We start from the raw sequence: 22,388 nt of genomic DNA on the forward strand, positions 1-22,388 counted from the left end.
AGAAGCTTCTCGGATGAGAGGTGAAACGTCTTCAAGCAACTTAAAGAAGTCTAGACGCTTCTCTTTGGATGGGGATGGGGCAAAGAGCCACAGCACAGTTATGTTAAGGACCAGGGGAAAATATGTAGAGTCATAAAGTTCAATGAATGTGGTTTATGACATATATGAGCCACTAAAATTCTACTTTTACATGGTTAATAACAGATTTATAAATTTGAGCTGAAGGTTGTGAAAGCTGTATAATTTTCTGCAAGAAATTATTGAAAATTAAGACAACATAAAGTCTTATTCCTTTACACTAGATCTTTTTTTATTTTACTTCCTGCAGTGATGCAGAAATTCAAACAACGGCATTACACGTGCCAAAATACCTTCGACCACAAGAGGTCAGTCAGTGGTTCTTTTAAGTTATTCTACTTCTCCCTCTCTGCTCTTCTGAAATAAGGTTGCTTTAACTGAGCATACATTATGCAAACATGATGCATCTCTTGGTAATTCTACAGTTATTAGTCCCCGAAATAAAGCCTTGGCTAATGAGCAGCTCGCAATATTAAAAACCAAATGCAGTTTCCATGTTTCCTCCTTCATGTACTACAGAGTAACAAACACAAGACACAACAACATCTCTGTTCCTAAAACGTGTGATATTTGGTTTTAATTGCCTCTGCAATCACGTTTTTTGTCTCTGAAAAGCCCCAGCAGCTCCTCAAAGACCGTCTCTTGGAGAAAAAGGAGGAAATCTTTGGCACATCTTCATGGAAGCTGAAGATCTCATCTTTTCCTCTTACAGAATGTTCCAGCTGGTCTGGGCCTGCAGGCACTGTGGCACCAGAGATGGTTTCATATTTCACTGCAAGAGTGCTGGTGAATTATTCCTGTGTTTATCCATGGAGACGGGGGAGCTGACGAGCTAGAGTGAGGAAGGGAGGAAGAGGGAAGAGACTCTGGGCTGCTCCTGCTGCTGAGCCTGTATACGAGTGGAGCTGCTGAGGGAGTCAACACCAGATGCTTCCCGAGCTAATGTCCAGAGGCAAAGGCACAACATATGGAAACGTGAACATGGGAAGTAATCTGTCCAGCAATTTAAGCAACAGTGGTCAGGACCATTTGTGGCCACAGAAATGAATGGAAATCCAAAATAAGAGATAGGTAGATTATCTTGGCAAAGTTCATGAATGCGCACACACACACACACGAGTCAAAACAACCAATGGGACTCTAGTGACTATCAGTACAGTACAGTATCAGTGAGTATTAGCACTCAAAAATCTATCAAAAAAATAAGCAAGAGAAGCAAAATCTCCAGAAAGAGATTTATAAAGTGTACATTCAGAAAAAGATGCCAAACTATTACTCAAAGCATCAGAAACACTAAAAAAAAAAAAAAAAAGCAAGAGATATATAAAAAAAAAACTATAAAATGATCAAAACCACATAATTACAGAAATGCAACTTGAAAACTATCAAAATAACTGCAATGAGATGTAGAACAACTACAGAAAATCAAATAAAGATTCAAAGAAACACAAAGCACCAAAGAGATGTAGTAGTTGTGATCTAATGACTCCAAATCACCACAAAGAACATATTTGCCTTGTAGAAAAGTGAAAGAAAGGCACAAAAAGACGCAATAGGTGCACAGAGTGATGCAAAACAAACACAAAGGGAGGCAAAAGTACACTTAAAATATCAAGAAACATCTAGAAAGAATCAAACCACCACTAAAGAACATAAACGAATAAGAAGTTATGAGTAAAAAATGTATCTTTAACCCAAATATCACATAATTTTTACATTTTCTAAACCTGGATTCAAAATCAAGGTTGCAGCTGCAGCCATGTAGGCCTGCTTGTCATGGCAGCACTTATCCAAGATGTAGAGCAGCATATGCTGTCAGCCGCACATCATCAGTGAAGTTCAAGAGCAGCTAATGGAGGGAAGTCTTCACTCTGTTTGTGAAATGACCTTTAAACCTCATTTTTGCTTCATTTCAAACATTATATTTCTTTGAAACAACTTTGGCAGTTAAACAAAACTGAATAGAAAGTCATTTGTTTAATTTTGACGATGTTTGCTTATTAAATTAAAAAAAAGAATTAAAAAAAATTACGATGTTTGGATGTTGACACTAATGATTCAGCATTTCTGCATATGTGCAATAGATGAAAAGGAGGATATAAATGGCATATAGATTTAGAATTACGCATACTGAATTTGTTAGCATATTATCTCACACCCAGTCTCATCTGTGCTGATGCAACAGTGTAATGAATAACCCCATGAATAATTAATCACACTGCAATTGCCTATAAAAAATTAAGTGGTGTACTTTCTTATAATCGAGATGCTCACTGAATTTCATCCAAGTAACCCTGCACATGCAGTCCCACATGCGCTACTGCAGAGTTTTGCACACGTGCGTGCACATCCACACACATCCACACACACATATGCAGCACAAGTGCAGAGTCACATACAGGTCAAAGGGTAGCTAAAGCAACTGGAGCACAACAGCCTGTTTATATCTCCGGGGACGAGATTATTCTCTTTTTTTTTCTCTTGCTGCCTTCATTGCTTTATCATCCACGCCCCCTCCTTTGCTTCACTACAGCGAATAATTGCAGAAACCGGACCGTAAATCTCCGGGAGTGCAGAAGAGGACAACCGCTTAACTTATCCCCTCTTGACTTTCCGTTCTACGTGTTTGAAGTGACTGCAACAGAGAGGCCTTCAGGTATGAACTGAACAAAATCTAAAAATACATGATGTTGAAATTCCTAATCCTTCCTTGTTCTCCTTTGGAAAATCGTGTAGCAGCTGTTTTGAACTGTCTTCATTGTATTTGCTTTTGATTGCAGCCCAGTGTTTTCCAAAGTGGAGCGAGCAATCAATCAGTGGAGCAGCTCAGCAAACAAAAAGAGCACCCCTGTTGAGCTCTCACATCTGAGACAAATCCATATCTCATATTTCCTCCATTTTCATGCAGATGGAGGGCAGAAAGGGGAGAGTAAGATGTCTCCGCTCTCGTGACACTGTTCCTATTACTCTGACAGTTTGATGTGATTGCACTGTCAGCCATTGGAGTCTGCTGGTACTTTAATATTCTTGGTTAGCTGAGCTGGTTAGATGAGGAAAGGTTTGGGAAGCAGTGTTCCTGGGCATAGACTCATCATACATATTTCAGTAGCTTCAGACTACATATTTTAAAAGCTTCAAGCTTAGTGTCAACCCACAAGTGAATACCATAGTTTGTTGTAAGGCTGGCATATTTCTTTTTTTTTTCTTTTTTTTTTGCTCTTTTGTTGTAGTTCCAACAAGCAGCAATGTTGCAGCAGCACCCACTGGTTTGTGATCCCAGATTTTCAAGCATACAAGACCTCGAGATACCTAAATTCCTCCACTTGGGGGCAGCGACTGAACCCTGACCCAGAGTGGTCACACTGACCTTTTCCAGCCAAAAATCATGTCCATTGACCTTGAGATGCTAATTCTCTTTCCCACCAATTCTCACTCAGCTGCAAATCACTCCAGTGTAAGCTAGAAGCCACCACCTGCTCAAGCCATAAAAGTACGTCATCTGCAAAAAGCAGAGACGAGAGCTTGAGGCCACCAAGGTGAGAGCCACTTGGCTTTGCCTAGAAATGCTGTCCATAAAATTTATGAACAGAATCAGTAACAAAGGGCAGCCCTGCCAAAGTCCAGCACCCACTGAGAATGAGTCCAACTTATTGCTGGCAATACAAACCAGGCCAGACACCGCGATACAGCCATAGGATACCCCAAGGGATGCAGTTAAATGCCTTCTCAAGTTTGACAAAATACGTCTCAACAACTCCCAGAAGGATATGTATTCTAAACTGACATTAAACACATGAGCACAGGGGCAAAATCCCCCAATAACATAGCACCTGGGATCAATGGGGCCTGGAAAAATCTTCACAATAGTGAGATGGTAATTCATGGAGGAATCCAGAACACCCCAGACTCTTTCCCTGTGGGTGTTAAGCTATAAAAAAGAAAAGCGCAAAGCGTGTCAGATTGGTGCGCTCATTATCTTTTCTCCACTTTTCCACTTTTTGTGAATAATATTTGTGCAACAATTTTTTCGAAGCCAGAAGGGACCTATTTGTATGAAAAGGCACTTTATACTGTAGGGTAAAGAATGTGAAATAGAAAGAAAACCCCAAAACTCAGATGACCCCCTATAGACAAGCACTTAGCAACAGTGGAAAGGAAAAACTGCCTTTTAACAAGAAGAAACCTGTGGAAGAGCCAGGCTCAGGGAGGGGCAGCCATCTGCCCTGACCAGTTGGGGGTGAGGGGAAAGAAAAGAAGAGAAAAAAATTTCAGTGGCCATTAACTGGGATATTCGCTTCAGAGGCTGTGACCATTTAAATGTGTACTTTAAAGCAGAGCACCTAACTATAGCATTCCATAGGTATTAGTTGACATTTGGAGGTGGCCACCAGTGGCTATTGCACAAATTGCAGGTTTTTTTGTACTTACTGTACTTGCTTTGTGCTGCCATATTTAATCCTTTTCACCCCTGACACACACACACACACACACACACACACACACACACACACACACACACACACACACACACACACACACACACACACACACACTTATGTTTTTTTTTCACATTTTATGACAAAAATCCTTGGGACCCATCAAAAGCAATCTAATTTCCTGTAACTCTGAGGCAAACCGATGACTTGGCCCCTATGTTGCCGTGGCAGCCAACAGCCCCACTCTGCATATGATCAGTCTGTTGCCATAGCAGCCCTGTGGAGCTTTCCTGCCAGTCAGTCTAACAGAGAAGACGAGTGAACCAGCGGTGCCCCCATCCAAAGAGGCCTGCACGTCTTCATCTGTTGCCATGGCACCGTAATAGCGTTCTGGATAGATTTGGCATGGCAGGGAGTCACTTCCTTTATCTTCCAACACATTATATTGAGCTGAGCTCTCTTACGTTCAGTACTTACAACATGGTGAGCAGACAAAGGGAGCCGAAGGGGGAGAAAGTAGATGTCAGAAGACAGAACGGATCTCTGCTTAGATGTGCAGTGTGCTCATCGGGTGCTAATTAGGAGATACATTGAGATGGTGGATGTTAGAGACATGCCTAACAAGGTAGCCTGGAGTGGACGCTCCAGCTGACTCACTTTGTATCAGAATGAGTGGATATGTGGAGTCATATCTAGTGCAGTCACGGTGAGTATGTACCAAACCAGTTTAAATATGTACAAGCAACAATAGAGCCAGGGATTTCATAAATCCAATTTAAAGGCAGTGTTAGGAATATTTTTATGCAAACATGACATCAAATGAGAATGCGAACATTATGTGACAACGTAAAACAGGTTTTTTGGGGTGTGATCGATATCTTACAAGTGATGATTTTGGTCTAGGATTGCTGCATGCCTGTTTCCTGACAAGCTCACAATATCAACTTTAAAAAAACATGATGATGTAACTGGGGCACTGTTTAAGGAAAGAAAGGTGTTTAATTTTTTATATGTATTTTTTGTAGCTTTGAGCGCTAGAAAGGAAATTCTAATCTTCCCTGTATTGGCCTGGATACAGTATAAAAAAAGAAAGAAAAAAACATAACACTATGGTTATTGTCCGTGAGGAAGCGAGAAGCCTGTGCATTTTTGTATATGAGGATGCCTGTAAAATTAAGGTTGAAAAATGAAATATGATTAAAAACAGTGTTTTCCCAACAGCTTTTTTATGTGTGAAGATAAAGTCTTTGAGGCTTTGTGGTTTAATTACTGACAGTCAAAGCATGAAAGGTGTATTACATAACTGTTCACCTTGAGATGGAGTATTGAGTTTTCCAGGTTTGGATCGTCATCTCTTCATCTAATTACACTAAATGAATTTACATCACTAATCAAGATGACTCCATGCAACCTTATGGAGGCTGTCCTTGATAACACTGTTACATTATTCACCTTTCATCAGTCGCGCAGCTGGTGGAAACAGAGATGTTAAAGGGCTTTGGCACAACCCAGCCAGAAGTGACATTATCAGCTGAACATTCTTTGCTATGGATCCTCATGCTGGAGCTAGACTGTAAGTACTGCCAGCTTTTTCCTGTGGTAGACCATGGCAGTGCTGAGACTAAATCCATCTTCCCTCACCATGTGGTAACCTCAAGAGGATGATGACTCACGGTGGCTTCTGTAACAGCCCCCCCTCCGCCAAGACCCAGTGCCCCTGCTGGCACTTGTCCTTTCAGCAGAGGAAGACATGTGACTTATCAGAAACGGGCTGCATGGTGTTGTCTCACGTGGCACACCATGTCAGCAGCACCTTTGTAATGTCAAAGAATGTCTAGCTGCTTCTTGGTTGAGTTTCCTCCTCCTGGTCTTGCAGTTCGAGTCCTCTGATAGACGCCTTGTTAAGGTCATGGTCCTCATCCTGAGACTCACCAGACTCTGGAGAGTGTTAAATGTCACTTTAAGAACCTTCCAGTGTCGCGTTTTCTATATCTGAAACTGAAAATTTAACTAGTGTGGAATGGGAGACCAGTGCTCAACACAGCGGCATTCAGTCTGTTTTCCCTCAGGCCAAGGTTAAAGAAATAGTTTGACATATTGAGAAATAAACTTTCTTGCCAAGAGAAATCAAAAGCTTAATACCGCTTTATTCGATCCCCGACTACGATCTCTATTCTTAAAATATAAAGCAAGTGGTTATAGTTCAGCACAACTACTAATGTGGCCTTCTTCTAAATATCTCTAATTAACCAGTATTATATTATAAAAAATTTTGAGGGCAACAAAATGATATTAGTGTAAAAACTGCATGAAAGTCTCCTTTTTGTAGTGACTTTTAGTGTCAGTCGCTTTCAGTGAATACGACCTCCTTGTTAAACAAACAGTTTCTTCCTAGTCTTCTGCTGAGATGCACAAAGCTATGCACCGTCATAGCTTTACCCACAGTTGGCATCTGACATCAAAATCACAGCTCAGCATCATTCAGCCCCTATGTAGAATGTGCCCACAGTGTTCGTTTCAGCCTACGCAACTCTGTGGATATATGTATGCCACGCTCTGCATTTAATCTCAGCGTGCACATCTATCCATCACTATGAGCAGCAAATTCACATAGACCATCAGATGTGTGTGTTAGTTTTAAGGAGAGTGTATTATTAGGCCATTCTGTCTTGAATCATTTCTTTCCCGTTGTTCAAGGCAGCATCTGGCGTAACACTCCTTTGTCCCTCAGTGGGAATTGCCTTCAGGAACTCAGCCTCCACCTTAAAGGAGCCATTTAAGCACTCCAGGCAAATCTGTCACCGATGGATGAACAACAGCAGCTGACAAGTAGATAAAGCCTCGCTGATCAGCAATAATGGACAATTGAGTGGAAAAATGATTGGCTGTGGTGAAAAATGGTGGGGTGGATTGTAATGCAAGTCACAAAGTACTGACGTCAGGGGTACAATTTAGTGTTAACAATTGATCTGTCCAGTTCACAATGTTTGGATAACTGAGTGTCTGAACACTCAGTGCCAGAGGAAGGATTAGTGCTTATTCAAACAAATCCAAAAGTTAGAGAGAGACTGAATAAAATAAACCAAAAGATAAAGATGTAAAGGAAATGATGGATGGATGGATGGATGGATGGATGGATGGATGGATGGATGGATGGATGGATGGATGGATGGATGGATGGATGGATGGATGGATGGGACAACTGTAAAAAACTAACAAGAAGGCATGATACTTATTACACTGGCACCTCATTGTTAATGTGGCCACTTGGAAGCAATAGAGTGGAGCAGGTTGTTACCATATAATTGCTTTTTAACTTATATAATGAATGAAGGGATATATGGTCTGTGTCTGCCCGCATGTTTGCCCTGTGATTGACTGGTGACCTATCCAACTAGTGTACAGATTTCAACAGCACATCTCAGTTTTTCCAGATGATAAAGCAATTCTGCTGTAATAAATGAAAGAAATATTTTAGCGTGACTCTTTGGGCTTCAGTTATAAGACATAAATGTGTAAAATAACAGAAAATTCTGGTAGCTCGTTGTCTAGATGGCCCTGTAATTATAAAACAGAAAGTTATTCTATTTATTTGTGAAAAAAAACAGGAACTTTACTGTTATTTAATTATTTATTTATTTAATTACTTCAGTGTAATATGGATAAACGGGGGAGATTTTAAGCTTTTATGACTTCCTTTACACTTTCCAAAGGCATCCAGTGGGCCTGATTAGACTCTTTGCCGGATCGATTCTGGCCCCCGGACCTTATGTTTGACACCCCTGCTTTAGAGTATAATTACTGTAAGCAATCCATGCACATTGTCACATTGTTCTCTCATTTTCATTTGACAAATTGATCTTATAAAAGGAAGATGAATTATAGCTTCTTTAAATGAGATCTGCAGGTCACTTCCTGGCCATTGATTTTTCCTTAAAGAAGATTCATTGTTAACGTTTACAAAGCACAGCAAAATGCACAGGATCACTGACATAAAACAAACTTAAAGCAGACTCAGAGCACATAAGCAGACATTAGGCTCTGCCCTGCCTGCATCAATAATGTAGTTAAAACAATGGTGTGGATCGGTCATTGTCCCGCTACACTCCACTGTTCGAAGTGGGTTTTTTTGGGAACACAGGATAGTGATGAGTAGGCATTCTCGCTGGACCATTTGATCTTAGGCCAGTGTACAGACTGCTTTGTTGCTCTATTTTCCTTTCCTTTCCTGTTTTCCTGTCTCCCACTCTTGCTAGAAAAAGGTGGCAGTGGGTGAGTGTACACTATGTTCGAGTAATTTAACACAACATGTTCCGCTGCGTGCACTCATAATTTTTGGAGCCTTTTTGGCAGTGGGTACTGTTTACTATGATAGCCAGGGCTGTGATAAAATTGTTATGTGTGTGTTGTTTTTTTTGTTGGGTTTTTTTTTAGCCTTTTGGGCTCTGTTTTTAGGAAATATAATAAAAAGATCCATAACAAATGTCAGACATCAGAGATTCTGGTCTCACATGTCCTAGCCAGATAACCAGCATAACAAAGCTGACTTTTACCATGTAAAATAAGAAAACCTACTGTTGTCAGCTGTGGATTTAGCTGAGCTACATGTTCATGCTAACATGGACATTGTCAACATGACTTGCTGAAGTTCAAAACTGAGCAACAGAATGGGGAAGAAAGGTGATTTAAGTGACTTTGAACATGGCATCGTTGCTGGTGCCAGACCAGCTGGTCTGAGTATTTCAGAAACTGCTGATCTACAAAGATTTTTCCACACAACCATCTGTGGGGTTTACAGGGAAAGGCCAGAAAAAGAGACTATATCCAGTGAAGGGCAGTTCCCTTAGTGATAATGTGTTATTGATCCCAGAGGTCAGAGGAGAATGGCCAAACTACTTCAAGTTGACAGGTAGGCAAAAGTAACTCAAACAACCAATTGTTACAACCAAAGCAGAAGAGCATCTCTGAACAGGCAGTATATTGGACCTTGAAGATTGGAAAAACATTGCGTAGTCTGGTGAGCCATGATTTCTGCTGCAAAATTCTAAATTTAGGGTCAGAATTTGATGTGAACAACTTGAAAGCATGGATTCATCCTGCCTTATATCAATCATTCAGGCAGCTGGTAGTGGTGTAATATGTGGAGAATATTTTCTTGGTAGATTCTGGTAAGCATTTTTGAAACACCACAGTCTACCTGAGTATTGTTGATGATCATGTCTATTTTTTCATGACCACAGTGTAACCATGTTTTGATAGCTGCTTCCAAAAAGATAGCGCACCATGTTATAAAGTTTAGATAATCTCAAACTGGTTTCATGAAGTTCTAGCTATGCTAGCTAACAAGCTAGAACATAGCAACTAGGTTCCTAGTACATATCATGTAACATTTTGGTGCAGGTTTTAGAGTATGTTTACAGAGATTTAGGATGTCTACATTACATGTTTTGTAATATCTGTTCTAACTTTCCTAAATGTCTCCTGTGGAAAATACCCTCCACCTAACAAAAAACAAGTAAAACCACAAATTTTCAAAGAACATTACATCCACTCTGGAAACTAAGCTATATTGAAAGCAAAAAAATAAACTGAAACAAAATAAAAAGTAACTAGAAAATACAAACTATAATCTCTATGCCCTGTGTGAATTTGCTCAATAGTCTACTTCCGCATTCTTTTGGGGTGTTTCAGGGACCAAATAAAAAGGTTTTGCCAGATTATTGAACTCCAACATCTGTAAGTAGATAACTATAACTAACATTTTGATTTATATATTGGAACACTGAATTAAATATGTGTATGTTATATAGGTCTTTATGGTACTGAAACATGCTGTTGGAGCACAGGAGAAACATCAGCGGTTAACAACCAGCTGATGAACATGTCTGAATATTTAGCTGCTTTAGAAACAGATATTTCCCTCAGGAGTTGGTGCGCTGCAGACCAATAACAGCTGGTAGGAAAGTGAATATTGGATTTACTGTTATCATTTAGCCGGAAAGCACAATCCCAAACAGAAGCTAATGGTAATGGATATCAGCTGGCTGTTAAAATTTTCACTGTGCTTTTTTTTTTTTGATGTTATCACTGAAAGCACTTTACACTTCACGCCACACACACTCCTATTCATAAAGAACTAATGATACATTAGTGCAGTTTCCACATCTTGCCCAAGGACACATCAACATCTATAGTTCCAAAGTTGAAACTACAGATCTTCCGATTAGATTGTTCAGCAGCCAGATACGTGTTGGACAATATGTGTGCATTGTGTTGACAGCTGTTGATGGGCTGTCCCAAGTGGTTAAAACATCAATTAATGTGGGTTTAACATCGTTCAGAAGCAGATGGAAAGATTCCTGTGATGCTCTTTGGTTTTCTCCGAAGCATTTTGTTTCTCCACTCAAAATGAAATGTACTACATGAGTGCAGCCTTATTACATCTTCCTCAAAACTTTCTTGCTTTGCTTTGAGCGTTTCTCCATTATTATCCTTCTAATGTCAGCTTTTAATAACGAAGAATAATGACAGTACTGGCTGTGCTTCTCTGAGCCTCACAGCCAGTAATCAGTATTTATTCTGTATCTGTTACATGCTTGTGTGTTAAAGAGAGGTCTGAATCTATGATCCCTTCGCTTTGTCATATTGTCCATTTAAAGTTGTGATGAAAACGAAGGTTAAACAGGTTAGACTATTTTGCAGTTGTGGCTGAAACTGATTATCCGTCCAGATGCACACACAATGATATACAATAGTAACTCCATTCACTCACTTTGTTGGCAGAAGGAAAATTGCCGTCCTCTGAGTATGCTCGGACAGTTGGGATTTCAACTGTCCTTCCAGCAGTAGAGGTTAATTTGCCCGATAACACAAATGAGCCTGAGGCCTGCAAAGGCTTAATTCATTGGGAAATGTTGATTAAAATATTAGCATATGAAAAGATGAATGACCTCAAAGATTCTCTGGATAAAAGCAGTCAAAAGTGGTTGTGTTAGGTCAGCCACTGAGATGAAACCCTTTTGATTGGAAATACATTTTCCGGCTGTTGCTACACAACTGGGAATGTTGTGATGGAGATAAGTGATTAATGTGCTAAATATATGCACTGTAGGATCGACAAGGAAATTGTGTTTCTAAACAATCCGTGTTGTCAAATTTACAGCATATTCGACTCTCCAAAGTCAAACTAATATAATGGAGTCCTTTATCCCAGCAGTCATATCTATCTATCATCCACTGCTGTTTGTGTCACTCAATCTGGTGACTCACAAGTCTTTTGAAATGATTAAAGAGCTTATCCAAAGAAGAAAAACACTTTGGGGAACAATTGGCTTGTTGGTCTCCCATCGCGGCACCTAGTCTCCAAACTTTCTGTGCCACAAAGTTGAGGTAACACTATATGTGTTACACAACAGAAAATAGAAATAGGAGTGGAGCTGTGAAAAAGACAAACTGGCCACATTAGCCTAAAACCCATTTATAGGATTGTGCTAAAATGATGAAAGGCTTCTTTTGCCATAGCCTGCATGTTTTTGAGACTGTGCTCTTGTTTTTTGGGGGGGGTTTGTGTGTGCGTGTGTCCGTTTTCCAACATAGCGTTCTAGTTTCCTCTCAACTTTTTTGTTTTGAATTCTTCCATAAATCAAGCAGTGTTTGCAGTCATATCGGTACTTTTGCTTTCTCATTCTGCAGCTTTTGACTCATCTGAGAATGCATGACGTAACCGAAGGTCACGTAGCCCTGTGCGGCCAACGCCAAGATTCCTTCCACTTGGTTTACCTGCTCAGGTAATATCGTGTGACTGCTGCTGCTGTATCCATAGCAATGAACCCCTGCAAATGCCCTCGACCCAGGCTCCTCTGACGGGCTGATTAGCATGCATGGATGAGGCCTGAGCCCTTCACTGATTGGTCCTGTCAGTTCCTGGCATGGGTTCTGTCTCACCCCTGCAGAAGACCCAGCTGGCTGTATGCTGCCCTCCCATCAAGCTCACGCCTGCTGCATTCCACATGACTGGACTTGTCCTCCAGGACCCAGAGAACATGCTCCTATACAGTGAGTGTCAGTGCCAGCATGTCTCACTGAATCACATGAACTGACGGTTGTCTTTCTATGCATGTAGCACAAACTGCAGAAGTAGAAGCTCTAAATCTGCAAGAGAAAGAGGGTTGCTTTGACAGTTGTGCAGTGCAATAAATATCAAATGTTCTTATGTCATCCTATTTTTTCCCTGGTTTCTCTGGGTGAGCTCTTTTCATTATCTCCCCATTCCATTTTGAGGGGGCGACTTCTAAAAATGTCAGCTAAAGAATATGCTGTGTACAGCCTGTCAGCTATCACTTTTGCCCTCTCATTTGATTCTCTGTTGCCTCTGTCCCAGCCCTCCAGCCTAAATAAAAAGGAACCTCTTCTAAGGTGTTTTGCGAGGCATTATGAAACGGTTGCCATGGATACCCAGTCTGAACAGGCTCCACATACAGGCAGCAGAATAGAAAATGACAGATGCAATATTTCACATTTCAGAAATTCCTCTTTCTCTCGTCAGCACACAGGCTGATGGACTGTTGTGTTAAAAATGCCAAAGATCAAGACCCTAAAAATAGGTCTGCCGGGCGATGTTGTGGTCCTCATTTGAGGCGCTGCTTGCTTCGTGTTCCACAGTGACTTGAATGGTGTTTTCCGCCTCATTTTGGTTTTTGTTGTTTCTCCCTGAAGAGATGACCTATATTATCTAGGATGGGAGATCAAAGAAGGCTTCCTCACTGATCTTATGAAGCTCGCGTCTTCCAAGCCCCGAGAATTAGTCCAGATTGCGCAACAGCCTCGCTCCCCTGCAAAATGTGGCCATGAAGGCAAACACTGCATGGAAAAACAGCTTCTTTTGTAGTTGTTCAGCCTACAGGGTTCATGATCCTGCAGTTTAGGAATTGCACAGCTTTTTGATGTTCAGGATTGTAATTACTGCCTTTTCTTTAGGTAATGCATACTCGGCACAATTCTGTTTTGTTGCCCAACTGATAATCATATTCAGAGAAAGTTGTGCATAAACTAGGGCTCAATATATGCATTTACTTTTTGAAAAACTTTGGTACAACTCAGTTCAAACTTAAAAGTTGTCCGAGTTTTGTATCTGGGTCTGTTTTATCTTGCAAAAGACACTGGGTCCATATTTTACCCATGAATTCCCATTAGTGTTACAAGCTGATGATATGTGAGCTAATATTGGCCTCTATCCGAGTCCTGGGTCCTTGCTCGCCTATTAATCAGCCATTTACACTATGTGGAAATGAAACAGGGCCACCAGTGGGAACCAGCTACCTGCTGGGAGCAAGCATTCACCTGCTGCTCTCTATTCACACCCTCTCCTGATACTTCCTCATCAATTTATTGGTCTCTCTTCCTGCGATGACTGGGCATCTTGCTCCATTTCCAGCGTGCTGCATGATGTCAGTGACGCATGGCTGCTGAACATAGAACCGGACGGACCCGAAATGCCCATATGTCTCCATGACCTGTATCAGTCTTAGCGCTGTCATGCATCTCATTAGCCACAACCACAATCTGCACATGGACCCAAATGGTCATTCATCAAATGGAGGTCTTCTCCCAACAGCACCTGAGTAGTGGTGCCGAAGATGGTTACTCTGGGAAACTTTGGTGTGATTTATGAGGAGGCCCAACATTCCCATGTTGTGGAAGATAATGAACATAGTGGCTCTCGGGCCAAGAGATTGATGCGTCTGGAGTTAAGCTTTCATTGCAATGGGTTTTGGTAAAGAGTAGAAATTCAGCTTTTTGACCCTGTTTATATACCTGCAGCAATTGGGGAGCTTGGTGGATTCATTGAGTTCTAACAGATAATCTAGTCAAACGATAAGTCTGAGGATATTTCATATTTTCTTGGAAATAACAAAAAAATGGCAAAACCCACAAAATATATAGATGCTGCTAACAACTATTGATTATGTGGCAATATTCTAATAACTTAGAGCTCCACGAATGTAGCTAAACTAGTTAAAAACATCTATGAAGCACATTGTTGCTGGGGGTTTGTTTGTTATAATGAACATGGGCAATGTAATTTGTTTTGTGTCCACCACTCACCCCTCTGCTTTTGTAGCTATTTTTAGAGAGTCAATTGTGTATTCACCTGCAGCTGAAAATAGGCCCCTTAATTTTAGTATGAGTAATGTTTTCTAAAGGTCAGTGCCCAACGGTTTAAGGAGATTATTTTTCAAAGAATTAAAAAATATAATTCGTGTTCTTATTCTGAATATATTTTTGTACAGGCCAGTGGGCACTGGTTAGGGATGTGAGCCCTAAACATTGTTGCCTTTTGTTTTGATTGGATTTGATTTGAAGAAAAAAATCCTTTATCCTTTAATCACTGAGAGCTCAGATCAGAAAAAAATCAGCTTAACTGATGAACCATCATCACTCTTGGTCATCACCTCTAAGAGCTAGAAATGTGGCATGACCTGATCTTTTGAACTGACTCCTAACTTCAGGTGTAATTGTGGCAGCATTTCCTGGGGGCAGCTGATCTCTCGCTGCGCCCACATTCCAAGTTCCTACATTCCCAATTAACTTATGAGACCAAGCTAAGAAAGAAATGAACTGAACGCCCTGCAGCTCCTGAAACTGCTTCAGACGGATCTTTTAGCTGTTAACCGGCATATTACACTCAAAAAGAATGTTGGATGAGGAAATGGAGCCAAAGGACAAAGTGAATGTCTTCTTCTGTGCTGTGGCTGTGCAGATACAGTAACAAAGCTGGTTATGTTTCAGTTGCAGAAGCGCTGGAGCTATTTTTGACACTACAGTATATGAGAGCTTCTCTGTGGAGATACTTCGATATGTGAGAGATGATGTGGGGTTTTTTGTTTTTTGTTTTTGGATAAGGATCAGAATGTTCTATAGAAGCAGATTTGTTAGGGCTTGAATAGAACTGTATATGCAGGGCACATCATTCATAGCGAGCAGGACCGGAGGCTGGTGTTTTAAATAACCGTGACAGACATGATATGATCACTGAGGAATAAATTGAATTATTGAATTACTGCTGATGGAAGACCCAGTATTAGAAGACTAAAACATAGCGAAAGCTCTATATCGCTCTTTCCATCCCATCTTTTTACTTTTTACTTTTTCATATTCCTTCATTTCTTTCCATATGTAGTGAAAACCAGCTGTAATTTATCACTGTGCTGTAGGTGAATTTAATTACCTGGGGAAGTCTTGATAATAAATGATTAAGTATGCAAGGGCATAGTCATTAGGGAAAGTTGGGAAGTCTGCAGATTTTTTTAAGTAGAAGTTTCTACAAAAGTCTGCAGTCTGCTCTTTTTCCTTGTGTTACAGTGGAATACATCTTTGGCGTGGAACACATAGATTGAAGGCGCTGATAGTGGATCCCATCCCATCCTCTATTTGAGACAGCAGAGTGAGCCCAAACTTTATTTGAATTCCCTGCATTTCCTATCTCGCCTGTACTGATAAACAGCAAGAAGAGAAAAAAAAACCCCCTTTGAAATACAGTGCAATCAAAAAATAGAGAAAAGTGTCAGGCTAAACTTGTGAATCTGAGAGTGTGATCTCAGGCTGATTACTGATTGGAATGAAGTGTTGTTGAAGGGGGGTGTAATCTCTTGAAAATGAGATCGTACTAGAGAATTGATGTGCAGATAATGATGTGAATAAGTGTGTTGACTGCAGTGCTTTGGATTGCATCTGTTGCTATCTTTAAAAATTATATTTCCAGATGTATATTTAGAACATCAACGATTAAGAGATGCAGGAGGTAAGTATTTCCTCTTTCTTTTTTGCACCAAGCTGCTTTCAAAAGCTGCTTAAAGTGACTGAATTAAAAGTGTAACCACATCAAGACAAGAGATGCTTTCACTTGCCCTTAAAAATAACAGACACACAACTTATATTCAATCAAATATTCAATAAATCATGTTAAGACACGATCTGTGCTGATTCTTTTGCATCACTATCTGTTGACTTATTTTCATGGAACATCATATTTTGGAATGTTTGTTTGCAGTAGCAGGATTTTAAGTCTCTGTCAGAAACACTGAAACGTCTGTTGTGTCACTGTGTCTTACTATACCACACAAGCTTAGAGCTATACAGAAATCTGTTCCAGACCTACAGACCTACAGTGCACCAGTCAACACTGGGGATTAAAGACAGCTCTTTAAAACCCCGTCGGATTATTTACCATGTCTCTGTATATTTCGACTCTGACTGCGGCATGCACGCTAGAGTTTTTTCTCTGTTCCTTTCCTCTAATTTATGCCATAAACAAAACACATTTCTGGGTCATAAATTTGCAGCCAACTCTCTGGAGCATCAGAGCTGAGCTTTGTTATGTGTGCTTCCTCTGGCCAGTGTAGAGCTGCTGCCTCTGTCTCCAGTCTCACATCACTAAAACACATCTGGACTCTGTCATATTTAATTTTGTTAAACACAAAGACACAGCATATAAGCAATTATAGCAATCTAACCCAACTGGGGGGAAGGTAAGGATAGAAAACCAAATGATAGATGATGCATTTGGTGTATTTAAATGTGGACTTCAACTCCACTATGTGCAGTTTTAAACCCATAGTATAGTAATTCACTCATGCATGGTATTTCTGCTTGTTTAACCACATGCAAATGAAAAGCCTGGATGACAAGTTGCAATTGTCATCAAACTCCCCAAACAACAGTGCAAATACATAAATCAAGGAAAGTCTCATGGTGCAGAATCTTTGTCTTTCTATAGAGGTAAGAAATCCTGAAAAATCTGGAGGTGTTTGCAGTATGATAACAGCTCTCCCCTTTCTCGTTACTCAATAATCACCACCAATGGAAATGCGGTTGGCCCGCCCCTGCCGGTCTATTGTGAATCTGCGTTCAACTGGGTACCACTCTTCCAGCCTTGGCACCAAAGTGGCGCACCACGACATGCACAGCTGAACGAGGAGTGCGCCTTTGAAGATGTTTGATTGCCAAGCTACAATTTCTGGTGAGAGACGCGCTGATTTACGATTTTATTTAATCTGCGGTTTTTATCAGGCGGGCTATTTTTCGCGCTTATGAAGCGGGTCTGATTCCCGGTGTCGAGGTAGAACGAGGTTTGTGAAGTGGTTTAATTCTGCGACCGCCTCGTTTAGGTTGGTAGTATTTGTGAAAATCGAGTAAGTCGACATGAGTTTTTGATGTCAGGAAGGCGGTAGACTCAGAGCACTGGGCACTGGAGTCCGTTTACTTTCATTTATGATGCTGCTTTTTATACATATATAAATATTTCGATTGGTCTTCCTGATAGCACGCCTCCTCTTTCAAATGCACGACAGATAAAAATGTGTAAATAGAGCACCATTTCAAATGCGGATCGGCTCATGCCGCTTAACTTTTTTATGGTCGTGGTGTTGCCAATAGATACCGATTTCGCATAAGTTGTGAAGGCAAAGCAGGGAGAGCCGAAGGCATTGCTTGCTATAATTTTTTATTTACGACACAACTCTGAATTGTAGTTTCAGTTATGAAACCACGAGCTTCGTCAGGGCCGTGGAAGAAATATGGATGTTTGTCATCTGTCTGCACCTTGTGAGACCCCCTCCTCCTCCAATACCGTATTTGGCTTTGTGTTGGAGCGAGAAGCGTGCGTCGTGGTTCTGGGCATTTTCACGGCACCCCCAGCTCCACGGCAGCTCGTGTTTGCTTCACGGGATTTTTTACAACAGAAGGGAAACAGATGCGCCCTAATGTCAACAGCCGATTACTCACGCAACATTGCGCGAAAAATGCGCCCCCGCAGCTCAGACGGACTGAGCGTTAAGACCACCCTGGTCTCCGTTTTGCCACACGAGCTGGGGGGGTTTCTTTTTTGGGGGGGCGGGGGCGAACCGACGGGTTGGCAGCTTCCTGTTCAGCACCGCAGACAGAGACAAAATCCGACTTGTCCACACCCACTTTTGGTCCACGTTACCGCTGCCCTTCTCTCCCCAAACATAGAGAGAGTACCGCCTACGCCTTATCGGTTTTAGTGCAGGTTGAGTTGCTCTCGCCCAGGACGTATTTTGAGTGGTTATTGGATGTGATATACACTGAAAGTCGCTATAAACAGCAGCTGAGTACCTGTGTGATGTTTGCTGAAGCTCAGGTGCAGAGGTCCGTGCTCTACTTTCGTTGGAACAGCATGTAATAACTTGAATTATAAAGGGATTTCGAAGGCCATCGTGATTATTATTTTGTCCCACGACAGCTTTTGAAAACGTCTTATTAAATGGAAGGAGTGTCATGAATAAGTTATTCACGAACCCAAGGTCTAAGTCTTACACAGTCAGGCGTGATTTATAAAATTAAATATCTAGCTATAGACACAATCAGACAGGGGCTAGAATCTGTCTAATTAATCATTCTTATCCTCTGATTGTTATTCACCACATGTGGTTGGTGCGCATCAGCAGATGTCTGTAATCATGATAAGTGTTGGTGGCTTCGTTGCCCTTTGAACCAGAGCTTCTACGATCAGTCAGCAGTGGCTGGTCTGCGTTGCATAATCGTAAAAACCCCAAACAAATTTAAACATCCTACATGGCTGTGTTGCTGTGTAAACACATGGCTAATAGCTCATATTTGCCTTTGTGATGTGGTGTGTGTGTGGATGCAGTCATGTTGAAGCACAGCTGCACTGGTTGATGACGAAATGGATTTGGGTGGAAAGCAGGAAGGGATAGTGTTTTATGGGAGAGATTGGTGGAAGAAATGAGAGGCAGAGAAAGAGAAGGAGAGCAAGAAAAACAGAGTGAGGTGGAGAGAACATGCCTGCTGGCCTCCTGTCTGGACACATTACATTTTCATAGGCTGATATCGCACCGGCACAGCTGAATATAGATAACAAGCACTTCTTGTTCTACGCTGTCAACTTGGGTTTTTGTCTGTCTTTTGCTTACGTCTTCAGATTTGTAGATCCAGCAGCAGCAGATGTATACTATTTTTTATTTAGACTCCTTCTGATGACTAATATTTGCCTCTGCCTTTAGTCGGATTAGTGCAAAGAAGCAGGCTAAATAAACCTGTTGCGTAATCTGAGATTCAGGGCTGGATTAAATCACTGGCAGACCATGAAAATTAGCCATGGCCCTCCTTTAGGTCCTCCTTGGACAGATTTTGTTGCTAATATCTTACTAGTATTCCACCTCTGATATTTTTTTACACCTTAAAGAAATTCTTGACGAGAATTTGATGAAAAATAAAAACATGTCTGTACAGCAGATACACAGCTTGAGCAAAAGTTTTGAAACAGGCAACTTCATTGTACCCAGTAGTAATGAAATCCCTCTGCCAGGTTCTCTAAAGCTCACCAAAGAATTAACTTCTCCCCATGCTTTACACCTTTCTTCTAAACTAACCTTCACATGTTAGCATTTTTATTTTTTTAGAGTGAAACTAGATAAATGCTAAGACTCTTATCGTTTGAGCTTACCGAGATCTGACTTGTAGTAGTATGCAGTATGCAGTAAACATCCTCTCTGCTCTCTCCTCAGGCTTATCTTCTCTCTCTTTTGTTTTGTGTTCTCACAGACTGAGTGACAAGCCTGTGGTGTAGTCGCCACCATGATAGCCACGGGTGGCCTGCTGCGCATGAACAGGCGCCAGGATTCGCTCCGATCGAAAAACCGAGCGGAGAACAAACGGAAGAGGAAATCCAAGAAAAAGAAGAAAAACGATGTGGTGGTGGTGAAGGGCAAACTCAATCTCTGCTCCCCTGCTGGTTTGGTGGCCGCTGTTGGAATTATAGTTCTTATGGTTGGGATTTCCATGGCTGTACTGGGCTACTGGCCCAGCCAGAACCAGCAGCAATACCAGGAGCGCCGCAGAACCGGGGGATTTCACACCAGCAGGATGAGCTATTCCAAAAGTCCTCAGATTACCTCCAACCTGACCCGTGGTGAGCCTTCCTCTGGCCAATCAAATCTGTTCAACCAGAGTCATTCTAACACCAGTGTTTCCAGCCCGTCCCGTCACTGTGGCTTTTTCTGTGACTTCCTGGATAACTATTTGTATTCAGACAACCTGAAAGTCTTCGGACCACTTGTGATGGGAATTGGTATCTTTCTCTTCATTTGTGCTAACGCCGTCCTCCATGAAAACCGAGACAAGAAAACTAAAATCATAAACCTGAGGGATATCTACTCCACAGTGATAGATCTGCACAGCATACGATCAAAGGAGTACTCACCTCTGAACGGCATGGTGAATTACACCCAGTCAAAGAGTGCAGAAGGGCCGTCGGGTACATTCCCAACAAGTGGGATGCTTACTCGCAGTTCCTGGCCCTCCACTGGAATCACTTTCAAAGGTGAGGTAGATGGCGAGGAGGTATTCAGACGCTCCTCATTGGTCAGCAGGCCTCGTAGCTTGTCCAAAGATGTGCAGAGCTTCACAGAGACTGTCTATAGCATCTATAAAGACTACAGCAATAGCAGTGAGCAGGCACCTCAGCCCCGACAATGGGAGACCACCTCCATCGTCACCTCTTCTGTGAACGCTTTTACCCTGCCAGTAATCAAACTGAACAACTGTGAGGTGGGGGAGAAAGCAGAGGCAGAGGGATGCTCAAAGGAGGAGGTTGTTATAGAAGCTGCTGCTGAAAACATAAGTGAGGAGGGACAGGCCAGCAGCAGCAGCCAGAGAGACGTGATGTACGGTAAGCAGAAGGAGGCTTTGATCATGGACTCTCCTCCTCCTCACCGGAGCCACGAGGACACCGACACAGGTATCCAAGAGGGGGTGCCGCAGGCTCAGCGTCAACCGCAGAGGCCTCAGCTGTTTCCGCCATCTCCTGTTGCCAGGGCAATGGGTTCACGGCTGTCGCTCAACTCTCTCACGGATCAGCCCAGGCCAGCACGCCGCTGCAGCTTGTCTGTGTCTGGGTGCCGTCAAGGTGACAGAGCCAGGCGGTTCAGCTACCCCCGTCTGGAGCACTCCAACAGCAAGGGCTACATAAAACTGAATGACCTGGGGGGTGAATCCTTCGAAGCCCCCGACGCAGACACTTCTTTGGTGGCCCCTAAACAGGAAGTAGCAATGGACGCAGCAGCGGCGGAGGAAGAAGCTCAGGGACAGGACAATTTGGCGACACCGAGCACCTCTGGAGAATCCTAGGCCTCTTAAAACTCTTTGATGTCTTGTTATTTGCTTCGCACCCTCTTATGTGATTGCTAATGGGTGAAGCTGGCCATTAGAGAGGAAAGGAAACACGGAGAGTAAGCAACTAAGGACTATTGAAACATAGCCATGAATACTCAAGAGCAAGACTCTTTATAAATACACCAGACCAACAGTTCAAAATTCAGATGTAATTTTTCTATTTTTTCAATGTAGCAAGAGCAATACTAAAGACTTGTAAGGAGATTTAGAAATGGTTTGTAAAAAAAAAAAGAAAAGAAAAGAAAATTTGATCAGATGAGGGGTTTTTTTTCTTTTGTATAAGAGTAAGGCAAACATTGTAGCTTGTAGAATTGCCAAAACTTTCACTCTGAACTACTGTCCAACATGTCGTACTGTAGCATTAACATATGCCACAGATATTTAAATAGTCTAGATTTGCTTCTCTGCATTGTTATGTGAATACCACGTGAATAGGTGAACTGAACTGAATCTCAGGTAGATGTCTGGCTTAGGATCGGGACCTTGAGGACAAGGTCTTCCCTATGTGCACACACTTGTTTATATGAAACATTCATGGTTTAATAAATTTGACTGTAACACCTCCATTGGGTCTAATAGATGTCTTTGTGTGATATTAGATTAAATGCCACGAATGCAAAATGGCTTGTTTGCTCCAAATAGTTTCACTTGCGTTAAGAAAAA

At 41.7% G+C, this 22,388-nt stretch overlaps 1 protein-coding gene across 1 annotated transcript; it reads left to right on the top strand.

Annotated features, from left to right (window-relative positions):
• The first annotated feature begins 17,418 nt into the window (after nucleotides 1–17,418).
• Nucleotides 17,419–22,388, top strand: tmem200cb (transmembrane protein 200C-b). The gene is made up of 2 exons (XM_080861314.1): nucleotides 17,419–17,532; nucleotides 20,097–22,388. The coding sequence occupies exon 2, from the start codon at nucleotides 20,130–20,132 to the stop codon at nucleotides 21,678–21,680; it is 1,551 nt and encodes a 516-aa protein (XP_080717440.1). The 5' UTR covers nucleotides 17,419–17,532; nucleotides 20,097–20,129; the 3' UTR covers nucleotides 21,681–22,388.

This window comes from Rhamphochromis sp. 'chilingali', assembly GCF_963969265.1.
Source record: "Rhamphochromis sp. 'chilingali' genome assembly, chromosome: 16".
In the NCBI taxonomy this organism is placed as follows: Eukaryota; Metazoa; Chordata; class Actinopteri; order Cichliformes; family Cichlidae; genus Rhamphochromis; species Rhamphochromis sp. 'chilingali'.